Genomic DNA, 19,677 nt, shown 5'->3' on the forward strand with positions numbered 1-19,677 from the left:
TCAAGCTTCTTGTCAAACCCAACAGAAAACCACCCTCCTGTATATTTGCTGAAGAATAAGCAGGAAAGAAGAATATACAGAGCTGACCTGTTCTCACAGCTCTTTGCACCATCATGCAGTTTTCCTCTCTTCTGTGCATTTAACCCACAGCTGTAGTCATGCACCTCAAAAGCCTACCTGAATCAGGACAGTTTAATTTTTAATCTGAGCATATCAGGGTTTAATCAGAAAAATACTGTGTGTGCCTATTACTTGTTATTTAATCTGTGAAATCCAGCCTATAAAACCTGTTGGTGTAAAGATAAGCACTTTATTTAATATCCAATTAAATGTGGTCACCAGAAAAATCACAGCTTATGCAACTTTATCAGAAAAAGATTAATCTATTTCAGGCTTAGCCCAAAATGTCATAAAAGAACTCATGAATTTAGATAGGAATCCACTTATTAGCCAAAGACATTTTCCTATTGAGTAAGAACAGTCTAAATTGCTGCCTATATTTATACTTGGTTCAATCAAATTTCTGTACTCAGTAGCTGTCATTGATTTTCAGGACAATTATCAAACAAAAATGATGAACAAACTGCAGGAACATTATAGAGTCTTTTTCAACTCCACAGTAATCATTAGAAAATGCACAGCCTGCTCATTGATATTGCTTTAATGGCTTGCAGGGTGACATCATCAAATTAAAAAGATAGTCACACCCGGAAGACAGAAGATTTTCTTTTTAGCATTACAATTTACCATTTTAAAGTTAATCGTATTTCACTTGGTGTTTCAAAACACACAAGGCTGCACTGAAAGTTACTTTTTTCATATTGTCTGATCATGCCCAAAACCATGATTTTAGAATAAGGAGGCAAATAGTTGAACTTATTTCTTTAAAATAAGCAGACTATCTTTGCTGTCTAGAAACTGATATCCCTCAGTTCAACAGCTGAGTTTCCCACAGCGCCTACAAAGGCACATTCCATTTCTGTACTGTTATATTTGTCTAGCTGATTTATTTTAAAAGTAGTCCATATTAAGATTAATAAATAATAGCAATGTGGTTTAATCTTTCCATATTAATCTTCAGTAAGATACATATTTCACAGTACAGAAAACTTGTTCACAAAACAAATAAAAGTGTATAGGTGTATCAGTAGTAGTAGCAGAGCTGCAGTAAGTTCCTGGGGCACAGCAATTTTGGTTTTTGTCTACTGGGTCAATCTGCGGCAAAAGTGAAGTGCAATGGCTAAAAATCAGTATTCAACAATGATACTTTATGGCCTACTTAAAATTAGTTCAGTGATCCAGCCCCACTCTGCTGAGTGCAAAAATACCTATCTGTAGTCAATGCATAAAATGCATCATATAGAAAAGCTACAGGAGAGTAACTCACACCTGGCTACAGCAGATTTGCTGAACTGAATCTTCCCCTCCATGCTGTAAATTCTTTTGTGGTACTCTACAGATAAGGAGTTCATTTGCAAAGTCTGGCACAGCTATCAATTTCATATAAATAAAAAAAAAAAAAAAAAAGGAAAGTATTTACATGGACACCATCTTCCTGTCACTGAATGGCAAACCTAAGCTTCTCAGAAGAGGCAGTGGATGTCCATTAGTTAGTTTAGCCCTTGCTCTGAATACACAAAAATTAAGAAAACAGCAGCTTTATTCTGAGAGCCATCTCATAGAGGAGAAGATGGGAGTGGGAAATGTGATCCAGTCCATTTCAAGAGAAATTAATTAGGTCTTCATTTAGGGTGTAATTTAGAATAGACAAAAACGTTGCCTGGGCACCACAACCAAGAATCCAGGAAGGTGGGGAATGCTTCCTATACTGGTCCTGTGCCAACCCCACAGGCCCCCAGATGCTGGCAGCATCCTGGAGAGGCCGACCCCTGTCCCAGCTCCTGCTGGCCACTGCACTGGGCTGCAGGGAGCCACCAGCCCTCCCTGCCCAAGCTCACTCAGCTACAATGCCTTTGCTCAGCAGAGCTCTGCCGATAAGTGGCAGCAGAAGGATTTGCTTCTCTGTGGACCTTCAAAGATTTGTGGCAGATACTTTTTAGCTGAACTTCCTCTGTGGCAGCTCTTCATCCCGTGCTCTTTATATAGCAGCAATTAGCATATCTGAGAAATCCCCATTCGGCATGTTTTATGGTCTCTTCTCTGTACTGAGATAGTTCTGTAAGTTATGAGCAGAGATATGCTATAATTCCTAATGTACGATTGTCAGGAAATCACTCACGTAGATTTATTCACTGAACAGTTGGTGAGGAAACCAATTCTGAAAAGAGAGCTAGAAACTTTAATTACACAAGAGAAAAAAATTACTCAAGCACCTCAGACTGGTCAAGAAGCTCCTTTGATGCGCTAAAGACATGACCTGAAATTAATAGATTAATGCACCATAGTGTTTCTGAGTTCAAATGCTGGCTTCTGCTCCAATTTTTATTCTGTATTACTATCGCTGACTTTCTTCAAAGTAAAAATGACACCAAAAAATAACCACAAGTGTTAAATCTGCACTCTGGAACAAAACAAAGGAAGATTGAAGACAAAAGACCATCTTCCCTCAAGCAATATCTTCTTGACCAAAGGAAGTTCATACAATGTAGAATAGAAATATTCCTCCCTGTCAAACCCTGGTCTTGATACCACTGAATGCAATGGCAAAACTCCTATTAATTTCTAGTGGAGGATGTGCAGTAAATAACTCAGATGGAAGTGGTAAACCATAAGTGACATAATCACTCAGGAACGGTCTCTGCCTCAAGTGACCCAAATGACAGGAAGAAATACAGTGAGGAACACTAATTTGACTTTAGTAAGATGCCTTTAGTTATGTTTCTGCATTTACCTCCATCTCCAGCGCGAAGTTATGGAAGAGTTTCATGTGTCACTCTGTATGGGGTCAGCTGTGGCACAGGCAACACAACATGGAACTGGGGGTTTGGTCTTGGCGCTTTTGCACTTAGCTTTGACACCAAAACACCCTGGCTCTGCTTACTGTGAGCCTGTGGCCAACTATAACTCTGTCCAGTCTTGGTCTGGGAATGGAATAAGGTGCATATTTCAGGTGTGCCATCCTGTCCTCTAGCAGCCTCTCACATATTTTCCATCTGACCCCTCCACTAAGACCACCAGGAAGTGGGGCCAAGGCAAGCAGGCCTGTTCTGGCAGCAGCAGTATCACAGAAGGTGTCCCCATCTGCCTTCACCTCAGCTAATCCCTTTTGTAACCATATTCAAAATATTATTTTCAGAGATGTCATTAATGCTTATGAAGAGCTTTGAAACTCCTGAATGCAATAGATTACAGTAGTAAAACCCAGAATTTTTTGTTTATTGATAAGAATGCATCTGGGTATTATCAAAAGCTATATTCCCTAGGCGTAGGGGTGGAGGGAAAAAAGGATCTGCCATGCTTCAGATGTCAGCTCTTTGTAGAGGTTGTTCACAAATACTTAGACACCATTTGAGAATGAGGTTTTGTCTCTTCCACCTCCCACAGAAACTACTTGTACACACAAGCCCAGATTTGTGCCTTTTGCAGTCCTGCTTATGAGGGCAAAACAGGTAATGCATTTTCCTCCTGAGACAGTGATTGCACAATCTGTGAAGGCAGTGATGCCCCACTATCTAAATTTTTCTTCTCATGGGAGAGGACAAGCTTCTTTAGAAATAACCACAACCATGAAGTTTGATTATTTTTCAGCGGTGTAGTCTGGACATAGGTCCATTCCTACCTGGGAGCAGAAACTGCATGGGAAGGCAGGCTGTCCTAAGGCTTCCTCATGGGAACACACTACAGAATACAATAATGTTTTGGGCCCTGCTCAGCCATCTCTAAGCTACTGAAAGATCTTGCATGCAGACCTTATCATAAATTATGATTGCTGCTTACGGTATTTTTCAAACTGTCTCACATTGCACTTGATCCTCCCATGAGGACAAAAATTTAGACCATGACTAACTTCTTTTCGGTGAGTTTCCCAAAGCATAATTTCATTCTTTTCAGTTTCCCACACAAATATTTTCTCAGATTCCTTCACTGTTATAGAGCACAGTTCATTTTTATGTCCTCTCTATCTATGTACTTTTAACTCTTCCTGCATGCTAAACATTAAAGTTTTGGTGCAAGGAAGACAATTCATCATCTGTTAATGGTATTTTCCCAACTGTCCTTCTCACACTACACTTGGTCCTTCATCCCATGCCTTTTTTCTAGACAGCATACTTCTGCTCTGGACTGCTACTTCCATGAAATCAGAAATTATTAATATAATACGTTTTATTGTATCAGATGTCTCTGATAATATAAATTCTTATATCAGATGTCCCTGAGAGTGTAATTAAAATCAGAGAAATCCTCTTGGAAAATATTTCAGAACTGCCAAATCATGGTCATTTTATACACTTTGTATTAATAATTTGTTTGATTATATCTGTGATCAATAATCTCACAGCTGTCTTCCCCTTTTCTACTTCAGATCTCAAAGTTTCAGCAGTCACATGAAGTTATATCTACCTCTGTGTTTGACTGTGGTTATACAACTACCTTTAAATAAATGCAAGATTTGATTAGCAATATCACTAATAATCTTTAGCATGTGCAAGGAAAAAAAAATCACCTTTAATATCTCATTTCAAAGTAATTACAAAGCAGAGAGTCTTCCAGCCCTCTCCTTAAACATCTGTTAGTGATAAGAGCTAACATGAAATGCTCTTGGTTTTCCTTTCTTTCTAGTTACATAAGCTTCCCTTACAGCCATTTGCAGTAAATGCAGAGGAGTATGAATAGCAATTTTTGGTTCTGAGAGAAAATGCTGGTTCTCAGTATTCCTGACCTGGTGGCTCGCTGGCTTGAATTATTTTTGTATATTTATCTTCTGAATAAAACATGGTGAAAAGTGACTTCACATCATGCCTTCATTTCTCAGAGAAACATAGTGGTGGGAAGGGAAGAAAGTGGGAAATGTATAGGGGAATTTCGGAAAGGAGATACTTGTCCTAAACCATGTAAGGAGCAACCTCATCCTTTCTGGCATGCTGGTTTTGACCCATGAAATAAAAAAGGTACCATATTTCAGAACATGCAACTGTTATGTATGAAATACAATTAAGAGATTTGGAACAACATGAATATATAATGTACACATTTCTTTACAGATGCATTTTTCTCCAGACAGTCCGGTGCCTGCTTTAATTTGGAAGCTATCCATTTTCATACAAAGTTAACCAAGAGTGACAGGAAATCAGATGCTTACATTATATATCTTTTCTGAACTTGAAAAAAAAACACCCTCCTGTTAATTACTTTTCTAGGAAGCTATTTTGTGATACCACAGGAATAGATCTTCAATATTCAGAAGTGGTACAAAAATGAAAACTTTACAACAGACAGTGTAAATCAAGTATGTAACATGCAGATATTTGAAAGTATATTTGTCTTCATTTATCCTTATGTGAATATGTGACCAATAATAAAGAATTTAACTGCTTCTGGCCTGGCTGGATGAAGTGACATTTGCCGGAGATCTGACCTCTTTAACCTTATACATCAAGCAGCACATATACATTATTTATTTAGCTGGAATTAACAGTGATCTGTGAAGCTCACTGTATTTTCCTTTAGTTCTCTTACTCATCAGTCATACCTGAACCCTGTGAGTATGTTCAGTGGTAGCACTTTCATGACATTCTGATTCATGAAACACTGGGAAATTACAGAACAAAGAAGTTAAATAATTTTCATGGATTTTTTTTTTTTTTAATTTAAAATATCCTAAACCACCTTTACATCCTACATTATCCCTGACAGATTGCTGTGAAGGTGAAGAGTAGACAGAAATGCCCTACGTTGCTATAATTATTGGAAAGGAGGATGTGAGCTGGTATTAACATAAGTACTCTGCAGAGGCAGCAAGGGCTTGGACTCCTCACCTGGCTGCACATTGACACAACTCTCCAGTGCTGTGCAAGGGGAGGTCTGGGAAACAGAGTCCCTCAGTATCCCACTGGTAATCTGAACTCCACTGCAAGCCCACCCTTGCTCTCCTCTCCGTACCTTGACCCTCTCTTTAGTTTAAGTAGCCATGAAACTGATGGGGAGAACATGCTCAGCCAAACTTCACGTAGAGGACAGTTCTGTATTGGTAGGAATGCCATGCTCCAGCATGCAGCTCCTGCAACCACATCCAGAGCAGTTGCTTTCTCCAGCTGCTGAACACCTTACAGGCCTGGGAGCAATCCACGCTAATGGGGCCAAAGGTGGAAAAGTGATAGCAATACCGTGTATCTTTTCAGGCACATTTTACAAAGAACATCTATTAGACTACTTTGTTTCTGGTCAGGACAACTTTTATTGCATGCAGTTATCATCATAAGCACTACAATGGATTAAAAAAAATCAGACAAAATGTGCAATTAAAATCTGGGGTTTGTAATTCCAGAAATCTTATTTCCTTCATCAATAACTTTAGTGCTTACCACAGGGAACTAAAGAAGCAATTAAACATGGTTGTGGACATTTTTATGTATGCACTCTTGTATCAGCTCCAGAGCTGATTCATAAACTAAACCATCCACTCAAGGGAGGTGGGGGCAGGGAGGGGCAGTTAAAAACTAAAAGGCAAGAAAAGTTCCTCACAATTAATCTGTTTTTTACATCCACTGAGCTTTCCTTACTCCAAAAGTGGCTACTTTTCCCACTTCAGAAAAGATGAAAAGACCAGTTTTATCAAAGGGAGGATCTGACTTATGAGAGATCCGAATGAACTGCTCAAGCATGTTTTCAATAATTAAAAAACAACAATCTCAGGGAAAACTAGCCAAAAAAACAGGCAAAAACATTAAGGAATATCCTTGAAAATTGTAAATTTACATCTAGTTTCAAGATATTTTTCTCTGATCATAGTCATCCTACCAATGAAAAACAATGAGGAACAAGTGATTAATCATAGCAACAAATGCACAGCACATACCATATGGTAATCAATCCATACAGAAAACTTTACAGGTTATTATTCTATTAAATTCTTTATTTTCAAAAACCTATCAATAAGTTTAGCTAGTGCTGTCCCAGAAAAAAAATATATATTGACTATTAATTCAAAAGAGAAATTTGTTTCACTGAGGGTAGAAACAGTAAATGTAGGGAGCTCTAAAAGTAAAGTTAAGGTGTCTAAATAGCATTTCCATTCTACAAGAGCTGTCATGGAAGAATAATCAGAGAGATTAGGCCCACTGTGCTCACTGAAGCTGCCCTCACACACAGTCGTGTGCCTTGGAGACTGCAGAAGGGGAGAAAGGCAAAGGCTTGTGTCATGATTCAAAAACTATACCAAATAAAAAAAACCTTTCACATTGTGGTCTCCACTGTGTTTGTTAAGAGCATTTCCAATACCACTCTATTTAATACACTGTTTCTTCAAAGTCCTACCCTGTTGAACTCTGCTACATAAATACAGGCAGTAACACACAGCCCTCCCACAGACACACTTGAAGGTCCTGAGTAACTCACCACTAGCAGGGATCACTGCACCACACTGCTCTTGTTGTGCAGTTCTTCCTGTTTAATGTGGGAAAACATTCTTTACTTGTGGGGAAGGTCAGTGCTACCATTACAGGGATGAATTGATCTGTGTCTCCTTGTAAATGCAGCACGAACATCTGGGAAAGAAAACATCTACAACTGGCTCATACTTACAAGTACTCAAGTGCTGTGATTGCTAACTGGCTTCTCAAGCACTGCAATTCTTCAATGAAGTCAATAAATGGTAGAGGAGTATCAACACACAATTCTGTGTTTATGTCTCCAGCCTCTTCGGGCGCATCCTGAAACGGTGCCGGAAGAAGTCTGGACCCTTTTGCTAATGCATTCAATTTCTCCCTCCCTTTTCATCTAAAAGCATCTTTGACTGTGCTTTTATTTTCATTTCTGCCTTTCTAGTAAACACCCTGGGAAGCAGAGAAGAAAAACCTGATTCTACTCTTAGTCCTGCAACACTTCAACAGGCTCCACTGCAGCCAGGGGGATGTGGTGTTGTGCCTCTGAGGAAAAGCACTTAGATCTCCTCTAAACCCTTTTCCTTCCTCATGAGATACTGTTTCCCCTCTACTGTCCTACAGATATGTGGGATTTCCAGATGAAGCATGAACTGACTATATTCCCTATTTAGTTTTTTCACTGGACCTTCTGTTCTCAAATGAAATGTAGCAGCACATGAACTTGCATCTTCAATTTTAAACTGGAATGGAACTGCTTATTATACATACTTCTTCTTCAAAGAGACTGATTTTGATAAAATTATCAACACTGAGGCCAAACTGTAGTTCTTTCAGACAGAGAAAAGAGTTGTGAGGTGTTTTTGCTTTCCATTAATACGTGGGGATAGAGCTAATAGGCAAAAAAGAGATTGCAGATTCAAAGGACACTTGCTAGAGTGTGTGCCAGATGCTGATAGCTATAAATAGCCACTCAAAGGAGAGTGACTGCAGAGAGTATCTTACCCAAGCAAATAGGAATTTGCCTGAGTAAGATCATCAGGGCAAAATAAAAAGAAAAAGGAAAAAAAAAAAACAAAAAACAACCCCAAACTCAACCTTTAATCTATGGTGCATTCCTTCTGCTGCAGAAGTTGTGTAAGTACTCTATGAAGTGAATAAGAAAGTATATGTCCTCATGATGACCTTCCCTATGTTTCACATAAATGTGTTTCCAAATTTAACAAAACCAAATCTTCTTTTTTACCATTAGGCTCATAGTCATTTTTGAATACAACCTCTATTTCTTTGCTTCATAACCCTTAAGAAAAGCAAGCAGAGAACAATAGATAAGGCTTCTTCAATGTAATAAAAATGCAGCATGCAGTCTACGAGATGAAATTCAAAAACAGAACTTGGATATAAAGAATATGATTTGCCACCCTTTGCTTTTTCTTATTGTTTCACTCAAGAACATTTAGGTAAGAGAGGCACTTGATTTCCCTGCCTCTTTTCCTCTATACTCTGGTATCAAATTTTTCTTCCCTTTTATCCAATGCAGTGGACTTTTACCTACAGCAATATAATTTTTAAGTAGTTGAAAATGTGGAATACCAGTACTTGAGATGATGAGCTATCATCTCTACAGAGCAGTATGATAATTTTGGAATGACCAGGAGGTTGGGTATGGATTCTAGTTAACACTATTGAACCTGGCTACTAAAGATTAAATTCCCAAATGAGTAAATGCTACCTTTCTACACACAGGTCTATCCAAATTATTCTCATTAAAACAATTTAAAAAATTTATAAGCTTCAGTCTGTGTCAAGGTATTGAAGGCTTTCCAAAACTGATTAAAAATATAAAATGAGTTATTGAACTGCATTAAAAATCAACCCTTTTCATGTATTGAAAAGTAATGGTCTATAATTTGTATTCAAGAGATCTTATTTCCAGTGGATAATAATTGCAGTGCAGCCAACTCTGCCCTGTTTCTCTGAAAACCTCATGTAATGTGCAGAAGAGGGTTTTCTATCCTGCTGATCACACACACACACACACACACACACACACACTTTTTGTCACACTGCTTCTTATTCTCCAGTCCTTACAGCGAAGCTTAACTTTCTTTCATTATGTGTTTATTTTTCCACTGGTGGTTCTTTTAAATTGGGTAACACAAATGGAAGTGCACAGGTATCATAGAATGGGTTTGGGTTTGAATGGACGTTAAAGATAATCTAACTTCAACTCCAGTACTGTGGACAGGGACACCTTCCACTAGATCCCATTGCTCAAAGCCTCATCCAACCTGGCCTTGAACACTTCCAGAGATGGGGCATCCACAGCTTCTCTGGTCAACACTTTCTAGTGTTTCACCACCCTCAGAATAAAGAATTTCTTCCTAATATCTAATCTGAACCTACCCCCTTTCAGCTTCAAGTCATTTCCTCTTGTCCTGTAACTACATGCCCTTGTAAAAGGTCCCTCCCCAGCTTTCTTGCAGGCTCCCTTTAGGTCCAGGTGCTATCAGGTCTCACTGGAGTCTTCCCTTCTCCAGGATGAGCAACCCCAACTCTCCCAGCCTGTCTTCACAGGAGAGGTGCTCCAGCCCTCTGATCAGCTCGGTGTCCCTCCTCTGGACTTGCTCCAGCAGGTCCACATCCTTCTTGGGTTGGGGGCCCCAGAACTGGTATTAGATAAATTGATAAGAATCTAGAAAGGGAAAATACTGACTGAGGGGAGGGATAACCTCATCAACAATACAGGCTGGGAACTAACTGGCTGGACATGACCTCTCCAGTGAAGGACATGGGGATTCTGGTGGACAGCAAGCTGCCCAGGAGCCAGGAAGGCCTCCCAGCGCTGCCTGCACGAACCCCAGAGCACAGTGACTGCCCTACCTAGCCCATCTCAGACACACACCTTTTGTTTTAGCAGATATAGAGCTTCATTTCACTACCAGATACCCTACCCCAAGCCCTCTGCTCCTCTCCTTCTTTCTTGGCTGCTCTTAAGCAGCATTCTGCCACTCTCATTTCTGTTTCTGTGTAGCTTCCAGGCTGCTGGAGCTTACTTATCCGCATGCTTTCCCTCACAGTGATCCTATATGACATCTCTACTCTTCCCACAGCCTCTAGGGATACTAGGTCTGTCCTGGCCAGCACCTTTAGCCTTACTCTGAACAACAGATGACTCATTTTGCCTGCAAACATTCACAGGCCCATGGCAGCTTTTGTGCTGCAAGCAGCTTAAAACTTCTGGCCCTAAGAGGGGATGGCAAACATTTGATGTAAAGGAGAAAATTTATGAGTTTAATAGCAGAAATTTTTTAAAAGTATGGGAATTCTTACACAACTCTACTAGAAGATTTATGATACAAATAATAGGAATGGAAAAACATTTTGAAATTAAAGAAGTCCAACTGAAAATCAAAGAGCGGGTGGATTAGGCAACACTGAATAAAAAAGTTTCAGTCTTGGACAATATTTCTCCCTGTAGCAATACAAGTGGGTTACAAGTTTCAACTTGAGCCACTTGGGATGGAAAAAGTTAGAACAAGCAAAATATCAGGATAAATGAAAAATAGCTGGTCTGTTATCTTTCATTGATTTTTCACATCTGAACATTGTCTTTCATTAGCTCCAGTTTCAAACCCCAACACCTATAGTGCCTACTATTCCTCGCCTTAGAAATTTGTCCATCATTTTTCGTAAAAATCTTTTTTAAACCAGCAGACACTGCTTTTGGTCCACGTCCTTCAACTTCAGTTGAATGTTAATATTCTTTTATCAAATACTGTTTCATTAACACTGCATCACATAAAATCTGTGACAAATTGGTGAATATTTTAGTAGGTAACCTGCAGTCCACTCTCTCCTACGATAATCTACATTGTCATCAGTATCTAAACAAGTTAGTTTAAAGTCAGCTATGTCTCCTCATCTAGAAACTGCAGTATAAACTTATGCTTATGCAGCAGCATGGATTGCATACAACAAATTAAATTTTTCTTTCCAGAGGTAGGCATATTTGGAATGCAAATGGTAAATCCTGAGTTTCAGACAAATGATTGCCTATCAGAACTCCTTTCCATACTAGTCCTTAGAGTATTGCATACATGTAAAGGGGGGAAATTTGAAAGAGTCAGATAATTGCCACAGGCATCTTTAATTCTAACAACACTTCCCAGTTGCAGATTACTATCTAGCACAAGTCTGAAAGAGGCAATAACAGCTAAATGGATATTACTATCTGCCGTTACCTGATCTATCTGCACAATTACAGCACTTTGTGAATGCTAAATTTGCTTATAAGATCTAGCTTAAAAGCCTAAAACAACCCCTTTTCAGGAACAGCATATCACCTACATGTTGTTTGGAACTGATGGAACTTTCACTTAGAGAAAAATCACAGAAATAATTGCTTCCAGAGAGATTTCTTTCCCAAACTAAACCCAAGGGGAATACACGAGTCAACTCCATTTCTGAAAAGCAGGCATTAAGAGGCCAGAGAACTCCACCAAAAATTAAATTTTTCCTCTCCTTTAACAATGCCAGGAACAAGATTTTAAGACTTAAAACATCTCAAGACACACCACAGCTGTAAAAAATAGTAAACAATCATTGCCTCTTCTCTGGCAAAGTCACCATGATTCAGTCAAATAGAGTCCTATAGTCCTATAAATACTATAAATTGTTGAGTTCATGGGAGATCTATCAATTTTCACAAGAGCATGATGTGACCACTTTTGTATTGACATGCAGGCCATTGAATACACCCTTGAATAAAAAAATACCCTTTATTCTGCCAAAACGAATCGCTTCCTTCCCATCGAAAAAGACCAAATAGTCAAAAAACAATCACAGACAAAGTGCTAAAGGAAAGTGTCCTCCTGGCATTAAAGGAATGTAAAATAAATGAATATACAGTAAATCCAAGCAGAAATATTTTATATCTATTGCTGATAAATAAATGTTGTCTAAAAGCTTTTTCAGACAAGTTCTTATACTTGCAGTATGGCCAGGTGTATTGGGTCAACCCACTACACCAGGTTTCTACAGATGGAAATTCTTTAAGGAAACTTCAGTCTTCTCATGAATTGGCTTGAAACACAATCTATTCCACAGATTTCATACTGTGTAAGTAATTTATTTGGATTGTGAAACTACTTTGACATTGAGGATGGCAGAACTATTTCTGGTCACATTCACTTCATTTCATCTTTGCCAAAGAGAAAGAAATCAATGAAATATGAACAGCAAGAAGCAATACACCTGCCAGGAAGAAAAAATCCAGGTTTTAAAAATGAGCATTCTGGAAAAAATCAGTGAAATAATATATACTACTAGAAAATGTGCCATTGTAGGAAGTGTTTCGGTCCTGAAGACAATGAGCATTTTTCTGTTGAGATACCTTTGAATTACTGTGAGGCTTCTATTTGCAATATACTGTATCAATGTCACCAAAAATATCAGCATGCAAATCAATATGTTAAAAATTTATAAAGAGGTAGGTGCAATAAGCAACATCATCCATCCATCCATCCATCACTGGAGGTATGTCATAAGAAATATAAAAACACTTACTTCTTCTTGCTTAGGAATGCTGAACTTGGTGATCTTTGACTTGGTCCTGGCCGAATCAGGCTTGCTGGAAGGCACTCCCCGATATGACTTGGTCGTCTCTGCTGGTAACTTCAGCTTTGGAGACTCATCAGGAGCCTGGTCTTGACCATCCATTGGCCTTACATAAGCTGTTGGCTTCTGCTGACCCAGACTGGGCTTTGAAGCAAGAGAGGGTGGGAAGTTTTGGACGCAGTGCCCCCCACCATGCTTTGCTGGCCTCTCTTGGACTTTGGTTCCTCCTTCTGAGCTACAGCTGAGCTTTGCTGGCTGCTGAACTCTATTGGTGTTGTCTCCTAATGTGGCCCTCAGTGAACTTTGCTGGGCAGTATTGGAGGAGGAGGAGGAGGAGGAGGAGGAGGAGGAGGAGGAGGAGGAAGTGGTGGAGGAGGAAGAGGAAGTGGAGGAGGAGGAAGAGGAGGAGGTGGGACTCGATGCATAGTGTTTTAGTTTCTCCAAATTAGATTTTTGGCTCGCCAGTTTGAAGTCACCCTTGTGTGACTCCAGCGACCGGTGTCCATGTTTGCTTGCTCTCTGCTGGCCATCTGAAGTGGCATTATGCCCTGACTTCTGCCAGCCCATTGTGGTACTTTTGCTCTGCTGGGCAGCTAGGGATGCTGGTGTGGAAGAAGTAGTGCTGGAAATAGGAGGAGGAGGTGGTGGTCTCGAGTCTGCAATATGATGCTCATCAGCCTTGGGGAGAGGTGTCTGAGGAACCCCCGGTTTTGGAACCCCAACGAGATGGCTCTGGTTTGACCGGTCAGTTAACAAGTCTTTCATTTCATCATAGTTGCCCAAAGTATTCTGGATGCGATTGGAAAGCTCATCCCCCTTGTTAGTCTGCAAAACAAAAATCGAGTGTTCTGCTACAGTCAACATAAGAAAAACAAAATTCCCTGCATGCTTCTGCTGAAATCCTTACTGAAGTAAGACAGCCTTATTCAGCAGCAGCGTTGAGGGTTGAAATCAAAAATCCTTATTGTCTCTGAAGACACTTGTCAACATCTTAAATCTACCCTGAACTGGAAAAGCTATAAAGGGCCTTTGAGTATATAAAAAAAGAAATCTATCACAGATATCACGCTGTAGTTAAAGTATATTACCTGGAAACTGGAAAATTTATTATTGCAACTGCACAGAATGGTTTGGATTAAACCTGACCATGATAAAACTTTTCCTGTAACCTAATGCAAGCTCTCCTTCAGTCATGAATGAAAACACTGCATTCCCAATTTCTTCCTCAGCCTGCCTAAGTTTTCATAACCATCTGGGAAGCCACACAACATCCCATGTAAGTGCTGAATGAATTTGTCATCTAAGCCAGCCAAATGCTCTGAGGTGACTTGAAAACAGCTTGTGGGAAATGAGAAAAGTACAGATTATGTCCTTTCTTTAAAAATGCTCTGACAGGGTGCTCATTCCAGGGCACTCTCCTCTTGTAAAAAAAAAAAAAAAAGGTGAACAGAACCCTTGCCAAATTCTTCACATTTCTCAGTGCTTGCTGTGCATAGCAGGGGAATACAGCCACCCTTCCTCCACTTCAAGATTAATTATTGTCTTAAAAATGATCCATTTACTTCCTGACTGAAAAGGCAGAAGCTTCACAAAGAAATAAAACAAGCAAACAAAACATACTGGAAAAGATTGAAAATTCTTGCTTTAAAAAGCCACTGCAATCAAAAGGGTATATCATTAGTATTTTTACCGCAGAGATTTTTTTGAACCCTGCCAAGATTCAGGCGTGTTATGTCCTTTGCTTTATGTTTTCAGAGGAAGACAGTAATGAGGCAGTGGAGTTCACCTTTCTCTCTTCTAGATATGGAAAGTGAATGGGAAAACCCCTATTGGTTTCAGTAGGCCAAGTTTTCATCTCAAGACTCTCTGTTTTAGAGGAAAACAGAAAGAAGGAGAGAGAAGAGAGTAAAGGAAGCGGAGGAGATCCCCTTAAAGTTACACTTAAAAACACAAAAGATGTGTCAACCACATCAGTTACTCTGGAAAACTGGGGATATGGAAGGGAAGGTATTCAAGGGAAACTCCCCAGTTTGGAATCTTTTCTTTTTAGGGTTTCTGAGTAGAAAACCTGAACCCATGAAAAAAAATGCACAGTAAATGAATGCTGTACATGCCACATGCAGACTTTTAGAGGTCTACAGTGGAAGCATCCTTACGTCTAACAGTAGAAGCAGTCCTGTTTTTCTTCAAACTTTTCCCCTCAAATTTCAAGGACACTACCTTGTATCTGTAAAATGCATTACACCTAGCTTTCTGATAAGTTTTTGTAACTACGCTAACAGAGCTAAATATATATATCATCAATATATATTGAAGGGGGGTAGGAAGGGAAGAATGTGAAAGTCTTGCATCTGAAACTTTGCATTGGAAACTTGGAATAAGATGGCTCAAGGTTCAACCACTACAGCCTGATCTTCCCTCTGCACATGAGGCTGTTACTGTTACAAAGATAAAAACCTGCTATGGAAAAAAAAATTGAAGGATTGACTCACAGATAGCAAGTCTCTTTAAAAAAGGGTGTTCTTCCACTTAACAGGAATTACATCAATGTCCTAAAGAAGAGGAAACTATTCATGAGGCTAAAGATGTGGGAAGCATCACATACATCTGAAAAGAAAGAATGTCTCCTGAAGTCAATGATATAACTTCTAAACTTGGGCATCTCCTTAACCAGCAGAATTGTGTTCCAGAACACATCAAAGTGTTCCTTTTACCCAGTGCATCTCTTTATGCTTCATTGGATCCTCTGCCTTGTGTAGATACCTTGTAGAGAAGTATTGTTTCAGCTTCCCTCTAAGGTGAGAAATCTGCTGTTGGGCCTGTACTCATTATTATTCAGACAGAGTACATTTGAGGTTTGTTTCCCTGCCAGGAGCATGGCAACAATGACCACCAAATGGAATGGGGACCACCCTCCCACAGCGTGGACATCTTGTGAGGACAGCTCTCCACCCATCTACCTCTAGCTCCATGAACGTAAACAAATTCATAGGCAGGTTTTGTCCCTAAGAAGTCCAACTTCCCTAAAATAAGATCTGTTTTTGCTGATGGCTGCTCTGTGGATGGAAAGGAAACAAAAGCCTAATTGCAGATTATCTGTAGACTATCAATAGCTCAGAGAAGTCATCAGGTTGTCTTCTACATGGATGTGATGTGAAAGTCACACATAAATATCTTGTACTGAGAGATCCCAGATAACTACAAGAATAACTGCAGCAAACTAGTATCATGTCATATGCTGACAACTGGTCTGTGCTGTTTATTCCTTCAAGATGCACTGGGGACAGCTTCAGGTGAAATTTTGTATTGAGCTGATCTCATACAGGAGAGTTCACCTACATCCTCTTGGGAACATGATGGAATCTGAGGTAACTTGTTATGAGCTTTAGTTTGTCCTATTATCTTCTCTGAAATATTGCTGGCCTTATTTAAGTATTCCCACAGGGAAAACATGGTCACAAAATGGGTAAGTAGGAAAAGCATCTGTGCAAACATGTCTTACTTACAGTGCTCTGATATTCTTCTGCAAAGCAAGACAAATCCAAGCATTTGAAGATGGCAACATATAATGCTTCTAAAAATAAACTTGATGGCTGCATGGAAGGCCAGCAGAATTTTTTCTTCACTAAAAATACTTACATAGGTAATGGGGCAAGGTATTCTGTCCAGAAAATATCCAGAACTAATTTCCTACTTTTTCACTCCCCTATAAAAGAGATTTTATGTAAAAGATACTGGATTTCCTGTAATCCTTCATAGAGGGTTGCTATGGATACTTTGAACAGGATAAGGGGCAACCTGAAGAGTCAGGATTTTTGAGAAAATTCAATGTTACAGTAGTAGTGATACATGTCAAGGTGAGAGAGGATGTAAGATTTAAGAGATTTCCAGTCTGCCTTTGATTTTCAGATATGGTCTTCTGAATAGCATATCCTTTGGCTTTAGCTTGTGTTTCTCAAGCTGAGCAGTGGAATACTGAATTTAATCAGAGCTTGCAGTGAATGTCTGCTATAACTTCATTCCCCTCTGGAAATCCCTAAAAGGTGAACATGATCTTTAAAGGGAATACAAGTGGGTTTCAGTTTTGCTTTTGCAGAAAGGTTTCCTCTTTTGCAGATAGGCTCTCTCCACAGCCAGACCAGAAAGCCACATCTCTTTCTCCCTGTACTGAAGGCTCACAAATGCTTGGCTTAGTTCAGAGAGCCCAATGGTCCATCGCCAGCGTATACATGACAATCAGAGTATGACACTGATAAAAGTTTTGATGTCCAATACTATCAGAATGACTGATCACCCCAAGCAGCTCTGCTACACGAACACAGCTGTGAGTTATACTACTGTCCTGGGCTTTGCATTTCCCCATGTCACCTTGACAAAGTTAGCTATAGGATGTATTTATGCAGCACTCTCTTTACACATTTGTTCAAAATAGGGACACAGTGTTTAAAGGTGAGAACCAGGAATGGAGCCATTATTCTGCTTGCCTCATAGGATTATCCACTTGGTATCCTCTCTGCTTCTGGAGATGGCAATGATTTTTCATCCACTTCTATTCTATTCTATTCTATTCTATTCTATTCTATTCTATTCTATTCTATTCTATTCTATTCATATTATACTGCATATACTATATCTAAAGTATATTTTTATATACTTTATATTATACTGTGGTTGCACAGAGGTGTCCTCTGACATTCTAACTCAGAAACTTCTGGTGTGTCCATGGCACATCACGGCTGTGCCATGACAGTCGGTACACTGGCACAGAAGTAATAATAGAAGTGATACCTACCACTTTTAAAAGTGGTTTGAGCTTCAGTATCACCAACTTGAGGCACCAAAGACAAAATAGTACTGGGGACACATAAAAAGGCCAGGTCCTTTTTGTGTGTGGTCTATTTGACTGGACCAAATGGAAGATCGTTAAGTCGTCACTGCAGCACAGCCCTCAAGAAATGCCAAGACACAGCTGACTTATGCTTTCCAGGCTTTTTTCCATGGATTAGCCCTTGACTGGTCTCACGGTAGACATTTTCAAGTAAGTCATTGAGGAGTTCAAGACATTTGACATGGTTTCTAAATGCCTTTGTAATGAATCTGAAATCCAGGCTGCTGGAGGTCAGCTTCAAGGCAGACAGAGCTGTGTTCCTTCAAGGGACATGGTTTGAAAGTGGCAGATCTTTCTTTTTTATTAGGAACTAAATACAAACAACAATCTGGAAGAAGAGCAAACTAAAAGCTGACCCTGGAGCAGAAGAATTAAAGTGCAAGCATGGAAGTCAAAACAGCAGCCAGGTCCCAGGTTCCAAATAGGTCTCCTGGAAAGAGGCACTAAAGCACCCTAAGCATCAAGGGCAAGTGATGCTGCATGGAGGGAAAGGCTTCACAGTGTGGCAGCTGTTACAGTCACTTGGACATTTCTGGAAAGGCACAGCAGAAAATACATGATGATGGTTTGATACATACACGCAGTCATTGGGAGGAGCAGCCCCCATGGGACACTGCTCTCTGGTCCTGTTCACCATTTTCAAGCTTCTGCAGAGGGTAAAAGGCCCTGCTTGACCTTCTAACAGGGAGTGATGAAAGAGAGTTGTGCCTCATCAAGCTGCTGTTACCATGAGGAACAACACAGGGAGTTGAGACTCTTAAGCTACTTCTGCCTTTGGTGGAGGAAAAACATGTATAGCAGACAAATTTTCTTATTATCCTGGTAATTGTTATAGGGGGGGAAAAAGGATATTTCAGTACAATAACCTTGGCCAGGGCACAATGTTTACAATACTGCTTGACCTTCACACACTAGTTTAACACAATTGTTTTTTTCTAAGTATTGCAAAAACAAGATACCTTCACCTTCACCTCCTAATTTTAATTCCATGTCAAATACTGCTGGGATATTTCTAGTTTATTTCACTTTCGTGTGCTAATAAACACTAGAAGAAACTTTATACATATACATAAATATAAATATATATAAAATCTGACTCTCAGGGAATCATGCATACTCTCTGTGAATTTTGGGAAGCTACCACTTGTGGGAGGGTGATGAAACCTGGACAGTGCCTTCTGCAGGCTACATTTTTGTACTGTGGAAAAAATAAATAAGCAAAGATTTGCCCAGCTGGGAAGCATCTACCTTGTACGGTTCACTGAAGAGGGAATAGCTCATGTTAAACGTGCCATTGTCCTGCTGGGCCTCCTGATTTCTCCTTTCCCATTCCTTCCTTCGCAGAACGTTTCTATCTGGCTCATAGACACTGGAGTTAGAGAAAAAAGAAAAGAAAAATAGCTTTTTAAGAGTTAAAAATTAGAGGGCAACATATAAACCAGTGGGCATTTAAAAGTTAAGAACCCTTTTTTGAAGACAGATGGCAAAAATAAGCACAAACATGAATCAGATGAATGCCAGTTCAAGTAGGCTGGGGAGGTTCAGGTCTCTGGAAATGCTGGTGCTTTCTTCACACAGAGAATAGATAATTAAATTCTTACAGAAAAATAGAAACGAAATCACACGGCAGGATCTAGTCTGTACAGAACTTCTCAGCTTGAAACGTGACAA

General features: G+C 39.6%; 1 protein-coding gene across 6 annotated transcripts in view; it reads right to left on the reverse strand.

Annotated features, from left to right (window-relative positions):
• Positions 1-19,677, reverse strand: part of AFF3 (ALF transcription elongation factor 3) — a 325,295-nt gene that overhangs the window by 255,588 nt on the left and 50,030 nt on the right. For 5 of the 6 annotated variants that reach the window (XM_085557464.1, XM_085557452.1, XM_085557434.1 and 2 more), the window contains 2 exons: positions 19,255-19,375; positions 13,068-13,943 (listed from right to left, as the gene is read on the reverse strand). In XM_085557464.1, the coding sequence (XP_085413590.1) occupies positions 13,068-13,943; positions 19,255-19,375 (997 nt within the window). The remainder of the gene's footprint in view (positions 1-13,067; positions 13,944-19,254; positions 19,376-19,677) is intronic. The other variant, XM_085557459.1, reaches the window with a different exon arrangement.

The sequence above is a fragment of the Lonchura striata genome, chromosome 1, assembly GCF_050655825.1.
Source record: "Lonchura striata isolate lonStrDom1 chromosome 1, ASM5065582v1, whole genome shotgun sequence".
NCBI classification, from domain to species: Eukaryota; Metazoa; Chordata; class Aves; order Passeriformes; family Estrildidae; genus Lonchura; species Lonchura striata.